Genomic DNA, 16,749 nt, shown 5'->3' on the forward strand with positions numbered 1-16,749 from the left:
TACTACAGCTTTTTATTTATAGTAGGGAAAAATGACTATGTTATAAATATCCCTTGCAAGTGTTATTTTCAAATAATGTTTAATAGTGTGAGGAGTATTCAGTACTATATGATGAATAATAAGATACAAATTATTTGTCTCTTAAAACATTCCTTTTCTATCTTTTTCATGAAAATATTAGAAGGAAATATACCAAAATCATAAAAGTGGCTCTGTCTGAGTGGTGGGTTAATATGCTTTTGAAGCATATTCATATTCATACGCATAATTATGCATCTCATAATGCATAATTTAAATTTTTTTCTTTACCCTTTTTTTGTATTTTTCAACTTTTCTATATTTAGCAAACATTTTTATTGAGCACTGCCTAGTGCTTGATATTATATTAGGAATTGTATAGAAACAAAGAAGAGCTAATAAGGTCCCTGCCCTCATGGAGCTTATATTCAAAAGAAATAACCAGTACAGAAAGAAGCAAATCAATTAGTTAGTTATGGATTGTAGTTGATTCTAGGTGGAAAATTAACTGAGTGTAAGGTTAGAAAATAAGAGTAGAATAAGCTAAGATGGTCATTGAAAATATTCCTTTCCTAAGAAAATAAAATCATAAACGTTATGTTTTAGTTTTTAAGCTTACTTTCTAAAGAATGTGGAGTGTCTTCTTGAACTTTCCATTCAAAGCTTGTGATGTTTGGCTTGCATTTTTACTGTTCACATTGTTCTTAGCTGACATACCAACTAACCTATAAATTTTTTTATTTTGCAAAATTTTCAGTAAGTTTAGGAAACTAATAGCTGATAAAGACTGGTACCTATTATGTGCTAGTGCTTTGCTATTGAGCTGCACCAAACCTTTAGGAGTTTAATGGATGCACTGAGTCTTAGAGGGATGAAGTACTTGGGCCAGTGTCCTACATTCAGTGAGTGGCAGAATGTGAATCTCAATTCACATCTGTTTACCACCAAAATTTAAATAATGTAAGGTTAATTTTAACTATAAAGGAGAGATGACAGTTCCATTTAATTATTTCTCATGTGTAGCCATAATAATATTTAATCTTCCTGAGATTTTTCTCCCTAAGCTTTGATTGGTATGCAGGCCAAGCAGTAGCCATAGGAAATGGTTGCTGTTGGGTTTTCTGAATTATTTGTTTGCTAATTATCTTCCTTCCTTATCCTCCCCCATGTTTCTTTAGGATCCTTCATCTGTACCTAATGCAGACAATGCCTTCACATTATTTTATGTGAAATTTCGAGCTGCTGCCCCCAAAGTCAGAGTAAGTCTATTGACATAACTAGGACATTGCTATGAAATTTGTTCATCTGCCCTTTTGAAGTACTGTTTTATGTTAGGCTCTTTTTATACCGAGGAAGTGAACTTGAATGAAAGATCAACATTGTCCTTCCACATTATAGCAGTGTATCTTAGTGTTGTGTCTAGGTTCTTGAAGTCCACAGAGCAGGAAGCATCTAGCTTTTCCTATGATGCTCAGGGACGGTTTCTAGATGAAGGTGATAGACGAATTTTAAAAGCTTGGCTGGTGGTCTTGAAGGGACCAATAAGGTGTTTTGATAAAGAGAGAACAGCACATATAGGGAAGGTTGTAGGAGACATAAAAGACATACATTTTGGGAGAGATCTTTATATTTCAAAGACTCTCTCACGAGGGATGTTACATGTCGTGCTAATTTAGGAAAAGTAGAGAACCAATGAAGTGGTATCTTAAACAAAGGAGTTATTTGGTCAGATTTGCCAAACAGACATGTAAACCAATGGAACAGAATAGAGAACTCAGAAATAAATGCATGCATTTTCAGCCAACTGATTTTTGATAAAAGCACCAAGAACATTTTGTGGGGAAAGGATGATTGCTGGGAAAACTAGATATTCATATGCAGAAAAATGAAACTAGACCTCTGTCTCTCGCTACATACAAAAATCAAAACAAAATGGATTAAAGACTGAAGATCTGAAACTATAAAACTACTAGAAGAAAACATAGGGGAAATGTTTTAGGACATTGGTCTAGGCCAAGATTTTATGGCTAAAACTTCAAAAGCATAGGCAACAAAAACAAAAATAGACAAATGGGACTATAATAATCTTAAAAGCTTCTGCCCAACAAAGGAAACAATCACCAGAGTGAAGAGACAACTTGTAGAATGATAGAAAACATTTACAACTATTCATCTGACAAGGGACTAATATTCAGAATATACAAGGAACTTAACAGAAGACCCCAAATAATCCCATTACAAAGTAGGCAAAGAGACTGAGTAGACATTTCTCAAAAGGAGACTATACAGATGGCCAGCAGGTATATGAAAAAATGTTCAACATCACTAATCAGCAGGGAAATGTAAATCAAAACCACAGTGAAATGTTATCTCACCCCAGTTAGAATGGCTGTTATCAAGAAGACATAAAATAAATGCTGGTGAGGATGCAGAGAAAAGGAAATTCTTATACACTGTTGGTAGGAATGTAAATTAGTACAGCTGTTATGGAAAACAGTATGGAGATTTCAAAAAACTAAAAATAGAGCTGTCATACTATCTAGCAATACCTCTACTGGGTATTTATCCAAAGGCAAGGAAATCAGTATATCAAAGGGATACCTGTGTTGATTGCAGCACTATTCGCAATAGTAAAGATATGGAATCAACCTAAGTGTCAATCAGTGGATGAATGGATAAAGAAAATGTGGTATATATAAACAATAAGATACTATTCAGCTGTAACAAAAAATGAAATCCTGTCATTTGCAGCAACATGAATGGAACTAGAGGTCATTAAGTTAGTAAAATAAGCCAGGCACAGAAAGACAAATATTGTATGTTTTCACTCATATGTGGGAACTAAAAAAGTTGGTCTCATGGAGGTAGAGAGTAGAATGATAGATACCAGAGGCTGGGATGGGTTGGGTGGAGGGGAGGTGGAGAGGTTGGTTAATGGGTATAAATGTACAGTTTAATAGAAGAAATAAGTTCTAGTGTTCAGTAGTGTAGTAGGATGACTGTAGTTAACAATTTATTGTATATTTCTAAATAGCTAAAAGGGAAGATTTGAAATTTTTCCAGTACGAAGAAATAATACATGTTTGAGGTGGTGGATACTCTAAACACTCTGATTTGATCATAACACACTGTATCCATGTATCAAAATATCACATGTACCCCATAAATATGTACAATTATGTATTAATAAAAAAGATTAAGGATGTAATATAAAAAATGGATTATGGTGAAGAGAGATTTGAGACAGGGAGGCCTCATTACTAAGGAAGATTATGCAGTAATCCAGGTGAGATTAGGGGGTGAATTAATGCATTGGTAGGATATTTCATGAGGTTGGGTATGTGCCTTTTTCATTCTATGTGGCAGGAATCCATGATGTATTTATTTTGATTAATTGATAGCATGGAGGGGGCAAAGATCAATATATGTTGTATTTTATAACATATCTGAGATACATTTAATTGAAGCTGGTGCATATATATTCTTTCTACTCATTGTGAAGTTTCTAGAAATAATACTCTACTTTTGCTGACTGACTTCACTTCCTTGCTTGTTTCTGTCTTGAAAGTCAGCCGGTTGATGGCTGGGCGCAGTGGCTCACACCTGCAATCCTAGTACATTGGGAGGCCGAGGAGGGCGGATCCCTTGAGTTTAGGAGTTCGAGACCAGCCTGGGCAACATGGCGAAACCCTGTCTGTACCAAAATTACAAAAATTAGCTGGACATGGTGGCAAGCACCTGTGGTCTGGCTACTTGGGAGGCTGAGGTGGGAGGATTGCTTGAACCCAGGAAGTCAAGGATGCAGTGAGCCAAGATAGCACCACTGCACTCCAGCCTGGGTGACAAAGTGAGACTCTGTCTAAAAAAAAAAAAAAAAAAAGCCAGCCAGTTGAAAGGAATTTTTTTGACAAAGTGAGACCCAGCCTCAAAAAAAAAAAAGCCAGCCAGTTTAAAGGAGTTTTTTTTTTGAAATGGGGGAAACTTAGTTTTGTTTATAGACTATATATGTGGAATATGTGTACAACCTAGATGTCTAACAGATGTCTAACTGGATGTCAGTTTATGGCATGAGATTTAGATTGTGCCTGATTGATTGCTTTTGCTTATTAGCCAAATACTAATGATAAAAATTTGATTAGAAAAGAAAAGGTATAGATAAGAGGGCTCAGTGTGGTGGGTGATTATAAAATGATTATATAGTTATCAGTGGCTTTCCTACATACCATTAGTAACAAATTAATATATGTGATGGGGTCCCATTTATATCAGTGACAAAAAGCATAAAATACTTACCTAGCAGTAACCTTAACAAATATAAGGATGAAGAAAATGACAAAACTAGACAGAAAATTATAAAAGACTGAATAAATGGTAAGCCCATCTTCTTCCTGGTTGGGGTGATTTAATTTTTAAAATGTCACTTTCTCCCAGAGTAATTTGTTGGTTAGAATGTACTCCTAGCAAAAATTCCGATGGATTTTTTTTTTTTTTGCATGATTCTAAACTTTATGTGGTAAATAGGCAAGACTAAAGAAGAAAATTTGGAAAAAAACAGTGTCATTGATTCAAGCATTCACTGACAGATTGGAATGGAAAGTTGTGGTACTTGATATATTAAGAAACATCCCAAATAAAAAAGGAAGGACTGGAGTTTTCTACGCAGTATTGGGAAGATTTGCTAAATATTTGAAAAAATAGTAAGCTTTTTACTCTATAATATTACCAAAATAATATATTCTAAGTGAATATATTCACTTAGTGGAAAATATATGCAAGTTAAGGCTGGGTGACTTTTGTCTGTCATAAATTGGCAGATTAAGGTCAGTGCTTCTGAGGATTTATGAGACAGGCAATACTGCTGATAGGAATGTAATTGGATTATTTTCTAAAAAACATTTTAGAAGAATAGACCAAAAGCCTATAAAAATACATACCTCTTTTGACCTGGTGTTTTGGGGTCCCCACCTGGGAGGTAGGTGCTATTACACCAGTTTTATACAGTAGGGAGTGGAATCTCAGAAGTGAACCAGCTTGCCTGGGCTCAAACAGCTACTAAGGAGCGGGTGCTGGAACCCTCTAGTTTCACTCAAGGGTCTTCACAAATGGGCTCTGATTCTTCAGAAACAACCTAGATATCAGTAGAAATGGGATATTATGTAGCCTTTTAGCATAATGTTTTAAATCATGCTTGCAATGATTCATTGAGTGTTGACTAGGTACCAGGTACTATGCTAAGGCCTTCTATACATTTTTATCTAGTATTGAAAAGTATTTAATCATAGGAAAATGTTTATGAAATAATGTTAATTTTTAAAAAACAGATTATAAAGCAGAATATGTAGTATAATTACAGTTTTACTTAAAAAGAAAAATATAGGAACTGTGGATATAAAAAAACTGAAAGAAAATATACTGAAATGCTGTGATGAATTTTTGGTATAAGTGATTTTTATGATTTTTAACTTTCTTATATTTATAATTTTTCTGAGTATGTGATACAATTAATATTATAATCAGAAAGTAATGGATAATATAACAGAGATGGTTTTTAAATGCATTTTTTCTTACTTTGCAGACTCTTATTGAACAAATAGAACTGCGGTCTGAAAAAATACCTGAGTGAGTACCTAGAAGTTAATCTGATTTCCACATGAGCCTTTGTCTTGTAGTACTGTTTTTCCAGATCTTGTTTTATCTCTGATATTTTATGAGCAATTGCCTTCCAGCTTGTTCTTGTAACATACAACTTATTTTGGGGAGCAAGGTCACAGACTTAGCCAGTTTACACGACAGCAGTTTTTTCCCATACTAGGATTTCCTCCTTGTTTGGGCAGATGTGGGGTCCCTTTTCTTGGAAAAGAAAGCTTTCTTTAAAAGATAAAGCTTATGGCGTCACAGTTCATTGTGGTGTGCTTTTGTTTTATGTCTGTATTTCTAGTATTAAATAGTTAATGTGGGCAAATGAGAGGTGACCGTTATAGCTTTAAAAGAGGTTTGGCAACCTACACTGGGATTTAAGATGAAATTTAGTTTACATATCTGAAATGAAAAGTTTAATCTCGTTTGCTTTCTGTCAGATACCAACAACTGCTAAATGATATCCACCAGTGTTACCTTGATCAGCGGGAGCTCCTTTTGGGCCCTAGTATTGCTTGCACTGTTGCAGAGTTAACCAGCCAAAATAATAGAGATCACTGTGCCTTGGTAAGTTTCTACTTGTTGTGGTTTAATGTTAAATCTTCCTCTTGAGTTATGTTGATATCCTAGAAACTATACTTGGTTAAATAAGTTTTGGTGCCCATAGTTAACTGAAAAAGCATGTTTTTCGTTATGACAAATCTAGTTTGGTAATTAGCCTTATTCACCTTTGCAAAATATTCTCATTTTTTACTTATTTTTTGAGATAAGAAGATTCACAAATAAGTATTGTTCTTGAAAAATGAGATTTCAAAGTTTGTAGATTTATATTAACAATTTAGCTTTTGCTGCAGAAGTGCTTTTTTGTTTAGTGTAATTTTATTCATACTATAAATTTTTTTACTATAAAAAATGCATAAGGGCTCTTTTTTGAAATGCTTTTGAACTAGAAAAGTAATTTGTGTTTATTATGAGAAGTTTAGAAACTAAAGCATTAAGAAAATAAGTCACCTATAATCTCATTATGCAGTCATCTATCGAAAACCAACCATTTTCTGTTCTTCAGTAAGTTGTTTTAAGAGTATGTATGTGTTATCTCTGCACATAAAGTATAGGCTTTATTTCATAAACATCAGAAATGTTGTGTGTCTTTAACTGTAGGTGGTGTGTGTTTGTTTACTGCAGGTTCGTAGTGGCTGTGCCTTCATGGTTCATGTCTGCCAGGATGAACACCAACTTTACAATGAATTTTTCACAAAACCAACATCAAAATTAGAGTAGGTGTACATGGAATCTAACTCTTGTTCATAAAATTTAACTTGCTAATGACCATAATGAATCGGTATATTATAGGAGTATTCTATCATTAACTGGAGAACGTTTTAACTTGTGTGTGTCTGTGAACAGAATATTGTTGGGTGGGACAGATATTTTCTTAAAAGTTACTTTCTTAAATGTACAACTTACATGCGTTTGTATTGTTTGTAATGTAATTATTTAGATATTATGGTGTGATAGGAAGAAATCTGTACAGAATTCTGTAGCCTCGGGATCTAGATCCCTTTATCTCCACTAAGTACAATAATTCCTTCTAGTTAAAAAATTCTATGATTCTAACTAATGAAAGTTTTAAAAATACAGATACTATTTAATAACCTTTATTTTTCTCAAAATGTCTTTCAGATCCACTGTTAGTCACTTTTGGTTTCTTCATGTTCACTCTTTTGACTCTTATAAACATTCCAAGCTTATGACTCTCGTAATGAGGAAGAGAAAAGTATTTTATGGTTTTAGTTGAAGTGATCACTTTTGATGAAATTCTGTGTATAGAAGAGTACCATTGACAGTATGAAGCATATAGACAACTTAAGTTTTTCTTTTTAAATGTTTAAAATTTCTCAAAATACTTGGCATATGACCAAAGTACTTTGAATTTTGTTTATCTAAATCTATAAGTATTCAATAATTTTAAACTTGTCTTTCCTGGGGGAAAAAGTTACCATTTGCTTGATAGTGAGGTAGCATATAAAAGGTAATTAAGTCTTCTGAAATACTTTTTATTGTTTTTGAAAGGACATATAGAAAATTATTGCTGAAATAGATAAAAGTTGTAATAGGTTGACTTTTGTTTGGGGGCAGCTACTTTGAATTGACTGCTGTGGATTGCTTGATTCTGAGCTTTTAAAGCAAAAACTGTTTATAGAATTACTTTCAGCTTTTCCCTTATCATTCGATAATGTCCTCAGATACTATTTTCCAGTAGATACTTACTGTTCTTACCGACTGGAAGAAATCAATGAGGATTTCTAAACTATTAGAAAATCCTGAAAAAACTACTACTAATAGACATTTTTATTCTTTCATTTTAGTGAGCTTTTGGAGAAACTGTGTGTGTCATTGTATGATGTCTTCAGGCCATTGATCATTCATGTTATTCACTTAGAGACTCTGTCGGAACTTTGTGGGATTCTTAAAAATGAGGTGCTTGAAGATCATGTGCAGAACAATGGTAAATGAATAGAAATGATAATTTTAAGTTATATCACTGGCTCAATGAATTTGAAAAAAAAATAAGTGCTTCTTCCCTCACCCCACTAAATACATAAATTTAATATTTTTGAAGCTTGGCTTGATGCCTTACCCCTTCATGAATGAAGTTGCACCTTATTCTGTCACTAAAGACACAATCAGATAGGGAAAGAATCTTAAAATCTGGGTAAAATTAGTAATAAAATAATTATCATCACTTTTCTTTCTGGCATCTGGAATCCAGATAGAACACATCATTACTTTTGGGTTAGGCATTTCTAGCACACTGTTACCAGAATACAAAATACATAAATAAATAATTGAATATATTGTATACTTTTGATTAAAAAACAGGAATTTTTGTGTATATTCATAATAATAGTTGATCTGTTTTGAAATTACAAATAAAGAAAAGCGGTTCTCTGGAATAGCTCTACTTTGTCCATCTGATACATTCTTCAGTATTTGATTTGATTGTCATAGAGAACATGATTTTCCTAATAGTACCTAGGTAGCTTTAAAAAAATACCCTTTAGGCCAGGCATGGTGGCTCATGTCTGTAATCCCAGCACTTTGGGAAGCCGAGGTGGGTGGATCACCTGAGGTCAGGAGTTCGAGAACAGCCTGGCCAACATGGTGGAACCCCGTCTCTACTAAAAATACAAAAATTAGCCAGACCTGGTGGCAGGCGTCTGTAATCTCAACTACTCGGGAGGCTTAGGCAGGAGAATTGCTGGAACCTGGGAGGGGGAGGTTGCAGTGAGCCGAGATTGTGCCATTACACTCCAGCCCAGGCAACAACAGCAAGACTCTGTCTTTAAAAAAAAAAAAAAAAAAAAAACCTTCAAGTAATTATTCTACTCACAGAATTTATTGTCCTCACTTTGGCTTTCATTGAGACACTGAATTTGTTACTCTTCCAAAGTTACTCAATTGCATTTAACGCATTCATTTTCTCACATTTTACTGCTTCTAAATTTTTTATTGCTTCTGATTTTAAAATACATATGGTTTTTTTGTTTTGTTTTGGTTTTTGAGTTGGGGGTCTAACTCTTGTCATCCAGGCTGGAGTGCAGTGGCACGATCTCGGCTCACTACAACCTCTGCCTCCCGGGGTCAAGTGATCTCCCACCTCAGTCTCTTGAGGAACTGAGACTACAGGTGCATGCCACCATGCCCAGCTATTTTTATATATCTTTTGTAGAGAGGGGGTTTTGCCATGTTGCCCAGGCTGGTCTTGAGCTCCTGGACTCAAGCAGTCTGCCCTCCTTGGCCTCCCAAAGTGCTGGGATTACAGGTGTGGGCCACTGCACCTGGCCGAAATTAATGTGTTTTTTTTTTCTTTTTTTTCTTTTCTTTTTTTTTTTGAGACGGAGTCTCGCTCTGTGCAGTGGCATGATCTCGGCTCACTGCAGCCTCCGCCTGCCGGGTTCAAGTGATTCTCCTGCCTCAGCCTCCCGAGTAGCTGGGACTACAGGTACGCACCACCATGCCCAACTAATTTTTGTATTTTTAGTAGAGATGGGGTTTCACCATGTTGGCCAGGATGGTCTCGATCTCTTGACCTCCTGATCCTTCTGCCTCGGCCTCCCAAAGTGCTGGGATTACAGGCATGAGCCACCGCACCTGGCCTCTTTTTTTTTTTTTTGAAATAGAGATAGGGTCTCACTGTGTTGCCTAGGCTGGGCTCGAACTCCTGGACTCAAGTGATCATCCTACCTGCGCCTCCCAAAGTGCTGGGATTACAAGCATGAGCCACCATGCCTCGCCTAATGTGATTATGTGTTATCTTTAACCCCCTATCTTTTGGAAGGCTGTTACAGGATTACTAGTGTGTCTTAACATTGATGGCATCTTTGTATTTATTTATTTATTTATTATTTTTGAGACAGGGTCTTACTCTATTGCCCAGGCTGGAGTGCAGTGGCATGATCACAGCTCACTGCAGCCTCAACTTCCCGGGCTCAGGTGATTCCCAGCTCAGCCTCCCAAGTAGGTGAGACTACAGATGTGCACCACCACGCCTGGCTAATTTTTTGTATTTTTATGGAGATGGAGTTTTGCCATGTTGCTCAGGCTGGCTGATCTTGAACTGCTGGGCTCAAGTGATCTGCCTGCCTCAGCCTCCCAAAATGCTGGAATTATAGGCGTGAGCCACTGCGCCTTGCTGATGGCATCTTAGAAATAAAGAAATACTATGTAAATTCATACTTTATTTTACTTTTTACTTTTGTCTGTGAAAATGTTAACAAGTCATTTAATATCTGTGGTACTCAATTTATTTGTAAAATGGGGATGATGATAGCCCAGTTAATAAGCTACCTTAGCAATTTCTTAGGCTTGGTCTGAAGCTATATGAAATAACTTTTAAAGAGCAAAGCACTCTTAAAATTCAAATTTTATTATTCGTATTAATAATATAATTAAACAGAGTACTGCCCAGTTTTAAAGTTGAGGAAATTGGAAGATGTTTATTAAACTTTTTCAAGCTCATTGAGTCATGCTGAAATAGAATACAATCATAGCCTCTGAAGCAAAAGTGGTTCATACTGTTTCTGAACAATTTAGTAACATCTTTGCTTGTTTAAAAGAAAGTGTTTTTCTAAATCTAAAAGAATGGATGATTGCACTTTTTTATCAGCTGAGCAACTGGGGGCATTTGCAGCTGGAGTCAAGCAGATGTTAGAAGATGTACAGGAGCGGCTCGTCTACCGAACCCACATCTATATTCAGACGGACATCACGGGCTATAAACCAGCTCCTGGAGATCTGGCATATCCTGATAAGTTAGTCATGATGGAGGTAGGGTCTCCTTACTTGATCTGCCGTCTGCCCCCACACAGCTTTTAGATGTTTTATTTATTATTTTTTTAAAAATTTATATATTAAAATAGAGACAGGGTCTCCCCTTGTTGCCCAGGCTGATCTCGAACTCCTGAGCTCAAGTGATCCACCTGCCTCGGCCTCCCAAGTGCTGGGATTACAGGCGTGAGCCACTGTGCCTAGCCTAGATGTTTTTTACTAGTTAAAATGGGATTTTTCTTTTTAATTCTTCCTCAAAATGTAAAATCAAGATAAGTTTGCCATAAAAATTAAAGGAGATAAAATTTAAAAGAATTAAAAATAGTTTGTTAGGTTGTCTTTCCTTCAAGTTATTTTTTATTTTTTATTTTTTTGAGATGGAGTCTCGCTCTGTCGCCCAGGCTGGAGTACAGTGGCGCAATCTTGGCTCACTGCAAGCTCTACCTCATGGGTTCGCGCCATTCTCCTGCCTCAGCCTCCTGAGTAGCTGGGACTACAGGCGCCCGCCACCACACCTGGCTAATTTTTTATATTTTTAGTAGAGACGGGGTTTCACTGTGTTAGCCAGGATGGTCTCAATCTCCTGACCTTGTGATCCGCCTGCCTCGGCCTCCCAAGGTGCTGGGATTACCTGCGTGAGCCACTGCACCCGGCCCCTTCAAGTTATGTTTTATAAACATTCTATTCCATTCCCTTCCCATTGGCAGGAAATACACATTCTCAATTTTAAAATTGAATTAGTGATCCCTGTGATTTCTCTTTTTTTTGAATAAGTGGCATAGAAGAAGGTTGATAATGTAGGAGCCACCAGGTTGACGGCGATGATGTAACCGTGTGTCATGCTCCCTCATAAAAACCCTGGAGGCCATCTCCTCAAAATTATACCTTACAAGTATCCAGTTTATGGTTTGAAGACTTGGGTTTATCTTCCTGATCTTTCAGTTCCATATATGTCTTCGTTTTCTTTGAGTTCTGGACAGACTTTAAATAATGCCTAAGATATTAGTATTGAAACAGAATTAGAACTTCTTAAATGGAAATTTTCAAATATAAGCAAAAGTAGAAACTGTAATATGATGAACTCTTAGGTACCATTACCTCAGCTTCAACATGGCTAGACTTTTTGTACTCCCTTTCACCCCCATTAATTATTTTAAAGCAAATTCCAAACATGATTTCAATGAGTAAATACTTTAGGCCGGGAATGGTGGCTCATGCCTGTAATCACAGCACTTTGAGAGGCCTAGGTGGGAGGATCACTTAATCTCAGGATTTCGAGACCAGCCTGGGCAACATGGCAAGAAACCCCATCTCTACTAAAAATACAAAAATTAACCAGGTGTGATGGTGTGCTCCTGTGATCCCAGCTACTCAGGAGGTTGAGATGGGAAGATTACTTGAGCCCAGGAGGTGGAGGTTTCAGGGAGCCGAGATCACGCCACTGCACTCCAGCCTGGGCGACAGAGCCAGACCTTGTCTCAACAACAACAACAACAACAACAAAAAAGTGTGACCACTGAAGGCTAAGCAGGACAGAATATAAATTTACACTCCTGAAGGTTAATAGATTCTGGGTTACTCCTTCTAAGTAGCAGAAACCAATGAGTAAAGATATCGAGTCAAGAGGTTAAATAAGCAAAACAACAATAACAAAATTAAAAAAAAACTTTTCAGTAGGTAACTCTAAAAAGTTAAGGGCATTTTTATTTTTAACACAACCATAATATAATTATCACACCTAAAAACAGTGTAGTTCCTTAATATCATCAAGTATCTAGAACTTATTTTTCAGATTCACCAGTTGTTAGTATTTCATCACATTTACTTTAACTCTTTGTGTGTGTGTGTTGCTGAGCCATTTGAAAGTTGCAGACATCATGACTCCTCATTCCTAAGTACTTCAGTTCTTATTCTCGTAAGAATAATGACAATTGTTCATATAACCACAGTATCATTTTTGTATTTAAGGAAATTAACATTAATTCAATAATATTATTTATATATAGTCCATACTGAAATTTCCCCATTTGTCCTTCAGATGTCTTTTTTTTTTTTGAGACATAGTTTCACTCTTTTCACCCAGGCTGGAGTGCAGTGGCGCCATCTTGGCTCACTGCAACTTCTGCCTCCCGGGTTCAAGCGATTTCAAGAAATTGTATATGATGTGAAGTAGGGGTCCAGTTTCATTCTTCTGCATGTGGCTATCCAATTGTTCCAGCATCATTTATTGAAAAGGCTATTATTTGTCTATTGGATGGTCTTGGCACCCTTGTTGAAAATCAGTTGACCATAGATTAATGGTTTTTTGTTTTGTTTTTGGACTCTCAAGTTTATTCCATTCATCTTTTATGTCTTATCCTTGTGCTAGCACCAGACTGTCTGGATTACAGTTGTTTTGTAATAAATTTTGTACTTGGGAAGCAGTTTTGCTATTTCGTTCTTTTTTTTTTTTTTCAAATTGTTTTGGCTATTTTGGGCTCCTTGCAATGCCATATGATTCTAGTAATTTGAATCTTCTTTATTTTTTTCTTGGTCAATCTAGAGTCCTTTGTTTTCTTGCCCAAGATGATCCAGGCATTCACCTTTTCCTTGCTCCAGGAATGTTTCACATTCCTTGCTCCAGACCTACGGTCAGCTCTTTCTCCAGGAACCCTTGGTTCCTTAAGGGGAAGGAGGGTGGTATTTAGAAAACAAGATCTGAGTATTAGGTGTGCTCATTTCTAGTGGTGGATTACTTCTAGCCCTCTTTAAAGAGCTAGAAAATATACATTTTAAAATATCATGAGTTCATACTGAAATCTCCAGTTCAGATCCAGTTCCACAGGGTTCTTCCTTTTCCCATATCTCGTATTCGTGTTTCCAGTCTCACAGAAGAAACCCTGGTTCCTAGCACCTCTAATGTATTTACTCATTTGCTTCAAGTTACAACATACGCAAAATAATTTCAGAATTACAACACTAATGCCATGACTAATAGCAAACTTAATTCAAGATTTTTATACTACTTTTGTTCTTAGAATATATCCTACTAAGATATATAATGAGATTGCTGTCAGACATTTGATTCTAAATATAGATCTGCAGATTTTTGCCCATATAAGTTTGCCATTTGCATGGCATTGGGGAAATGTAAGAGTGAGATAGACCTGGGTACAAATCCCAGCCCAGTTAGTAGCTCTTTCTTATCTTTTATTAGTATGTTTAATTATTTATAAAACAGGCGTAATACTGACCCTGGAGGATTGTTGTAAGAGTAAAGATAATGACCCAGAAAGCACTTAATGCTGGTAGTCATATGAGAGACAGTGGCTGTTGTCATTTATTTAACCCTTGAAATATTTAAAAACAGAACATTTGACTTTTTAAAAATAGTCTTGGCCAGGCTTGGTGGCTCCACCTGTAATACTAGCACTGTGGGAGGCCAAGGTGGGCGAATCGCTTGAGCCCAGTAGTTCAAGACTAGCCTGCGCAACACAGTGAAACCCCGTCTCTACAAAAAATACAAAAATGAGGCAGGCATGGTGGCGGCTGTAGTCCTAGCTACTCAGGAGGCAGAGGTGGGAGGATCACCTGAGCCCGGGAGATGGAGGCTGGGGTGAGCTGTCCTTGTGCCACTGTACTCCAGCCTGGGTCACAAAGTGAGACACTGCCTTAAAAAAAAAAGAAAAAGAAAAAAAATATATATATATATATTAGAGGCCTGATTATTTTATTTGAAAAATTCCAGAGGCAGTTTTGATGCTAGTGAATTTAAAAAATGTCCCTTGAAATAATTTTGCTAAGTCTTCATGTTTCTAACATGTTTTAAAAAAATATAATCTTGAGAAATCTGTAAGCTATTAAATTTTAAAAAAATGTAATCTAATTTTTGCCAGGTCTAAACACTAATCTTGCTTAATTAGTTTATCTAAGGAGTGCTATAGACCTAAATATCTGTGGAAAATAGATTAAAGATAATTTCTTCCTAAGTGTATCCTGTATTCATCAGCATATCTTTTGTCACAAAGTGCCAATCTGTGTTGTTAAAGTTGTCAGATGTGGCTCAGATACTATCCTGTTTCTATTTAGACTGCTTTTCTTGGATGTCAAATGTCCTAATTTCTTTTATTTTTATTTTTAAAATAGACTTTATATTGTAAGACAGTTTGAGATTTACAGAAAAATTGAGAAGGTGGTACAGTTTTTATATACCCTGCACCCAGTTGCTCCTATTACTAAGATCTTCTATTGGTGTGATACATTTGCCACAATTAATGAACCAGTAGTGAGTCACTGGTATTTATTTACTAAGGTCCATAGTTTATTCAGATTTTCTTAGTGTTTTTCATGTCTTTTTCTATTTCAGGATCCCATTTACAACACCACATTGCACTTAGTTTTTATGTCTTTTTAGGCTCCTTTTGTCTGTGACAGTTTTTCAGATTTTTCTTGTTTTTGATGACTTAGCAGTGTTGAGAACTGGTTTATAGTGTTGTCATGAGTATTTCAAGCTTTTTATACGATGCCCCTTTGTTGGAATTCGTCTGATGTTATCCTTATGATTAGATTAGTGTTTTGGGTTTTTGGGAGGAAAACCACAGTGGTGTAAAATGCCATTGTTATTACATCATATTAAGGGTATAGCCTTTCAACATAAATGTTCACTGTTGATATTGAACTTGACCATCTGGCTGAAGTAGTGTTGTCAGGTTTCACCACCGTGCAGTTACTCCTCTTCCTCACTTTCCACACTGTACTCTTTGGAAGGAAGTCCCATGTGTAACCCATGCTCAAGGAGTGGGTTGTGCTCTACCTTTTTCGAGGGCAAAGTATCTATATAAATACATGGAACTTATCTGTAAGGGAGATTTGTCTCTTTTTCCAATTTGTTGATTCAATCACTTACTGATTCAGTGTGGACTTAACGGATATTTATTCATACTTTGGGTTATAGTTCACTGGTACTTTATTTTGCTGCTCCAGCTTTCACCACTGGGAGCTCTTTCAGTTGGCTCCTATGTCCTTTTGACATACTCATTTATGTAGATTTTTTATTTTGAGAACTTCGTTATTTCCTGGCACTATAAGAACTTCAGGTGCATCAGTATATTTCCTGTCTCTGTCCTAGAATCGACCATTTCTTCAAGGAGTGCTGGTTCCTTTATTGAAGGATTGTATTAGAAACAGATCTGGGCATTAGGTGTGCTCGTTGCTACAGGGGTATTGTAGCTTTTAAGCTCTCTCAGGTGACAGCATAGAAATACTTGTGTGTACTAGATCATTCCTGTTGCTCCACATCCTCACCAGCATTTTGACTTAACCTAATTTATTTCAATGCCTAGGTGGATAAATGTGTAATAATAGGTATGTTCGTTTTAAAGTTAACAGGCTGGAAATATGCCCTTACCTGTTTTGAGGATGTTCTCCTAAACTCACATCTCTTCCTCTGACTTCTATTTAAACTTATTGCATTTTGGCTAGTTATATTAATTATTTATATGTTGTTACTTTTTAAATAATATACAGAATCAACCTTGCAGGGATCAGATCCCCTTGTAGGGCAGGCAGTGGGGGCTGTTTCTTTGCTGTGGTCCATAGCAGGAATTATCTTTATGTATCTTGGTATTGCGGATAACAACAGGGAGCAGATGGGTGGTCCATTTGCAGGAGCTGCCTTGACTTTGAGGGCCACAAAGCAGGTATGGTGAAGACTAGGTCTGTTTCCCAGCCTGATATAGCGAATGGTGCTCCCTCCTTTTCCTCCCCTCCTGGCCTTCATTAGGA

General features: G+C 36.4%; 1 protein-coding gene across 1 annotated transcript in view; it reads left to right on the forward strand.

Annotated features, from left to right (window-relative positions):
* COG3 (component of oligomeric golgi complex 3) overlaps positions 1 to 16,749 on the forward strand; it is a 74,612-nt gene that overhangs the window by 17,758 nt on the left and 40,105 nt on the right. Inside the window, exons 8-13 of the mRNA XM_054446350.2 lie at positions 1,197 to 1,277; positions 5,594 to 5,637; positions 6,096 to 6,222; positions 6,841 to 6,932; positions 8,025 to 8,164; positions 10,826 to 10,986. Coding sequence (XP_054302325.1) covers positions 1,197 to 1,277; positions 5,594 to 5,637; positions 6,096 to 6,222; positions 6,841 to 6,932; positions 8,025 to 8,164; positions 10,826 to 10,986 — 645 coding nt within the window. The remainder of the gene's footprint in view (positions 1 to 1,196; positions 1,278 to 5,593; positions 5,638 to 6,095; positions 6,223 to 6,840; positions 6,933 to 8,024; positions 8,165 to 10,825; positions 10,987 to 16,749) is intronic.

Source organism: Pongo pygmaeus, chromosome 14 (genome assembly GCF_028885625.2).
Source record: "Pongo pygmaeus isolate AG05252 chromosome 14, NHGRI_mPonPyg2-v2.0_pri, whole genome shotgun sequence".
Taxonomy (NCBI): Eukaryota; Metazoa; Chordata; class Mammalia; order Primates; family Hominidae; genus Pongo; species Pongo pygmaeus.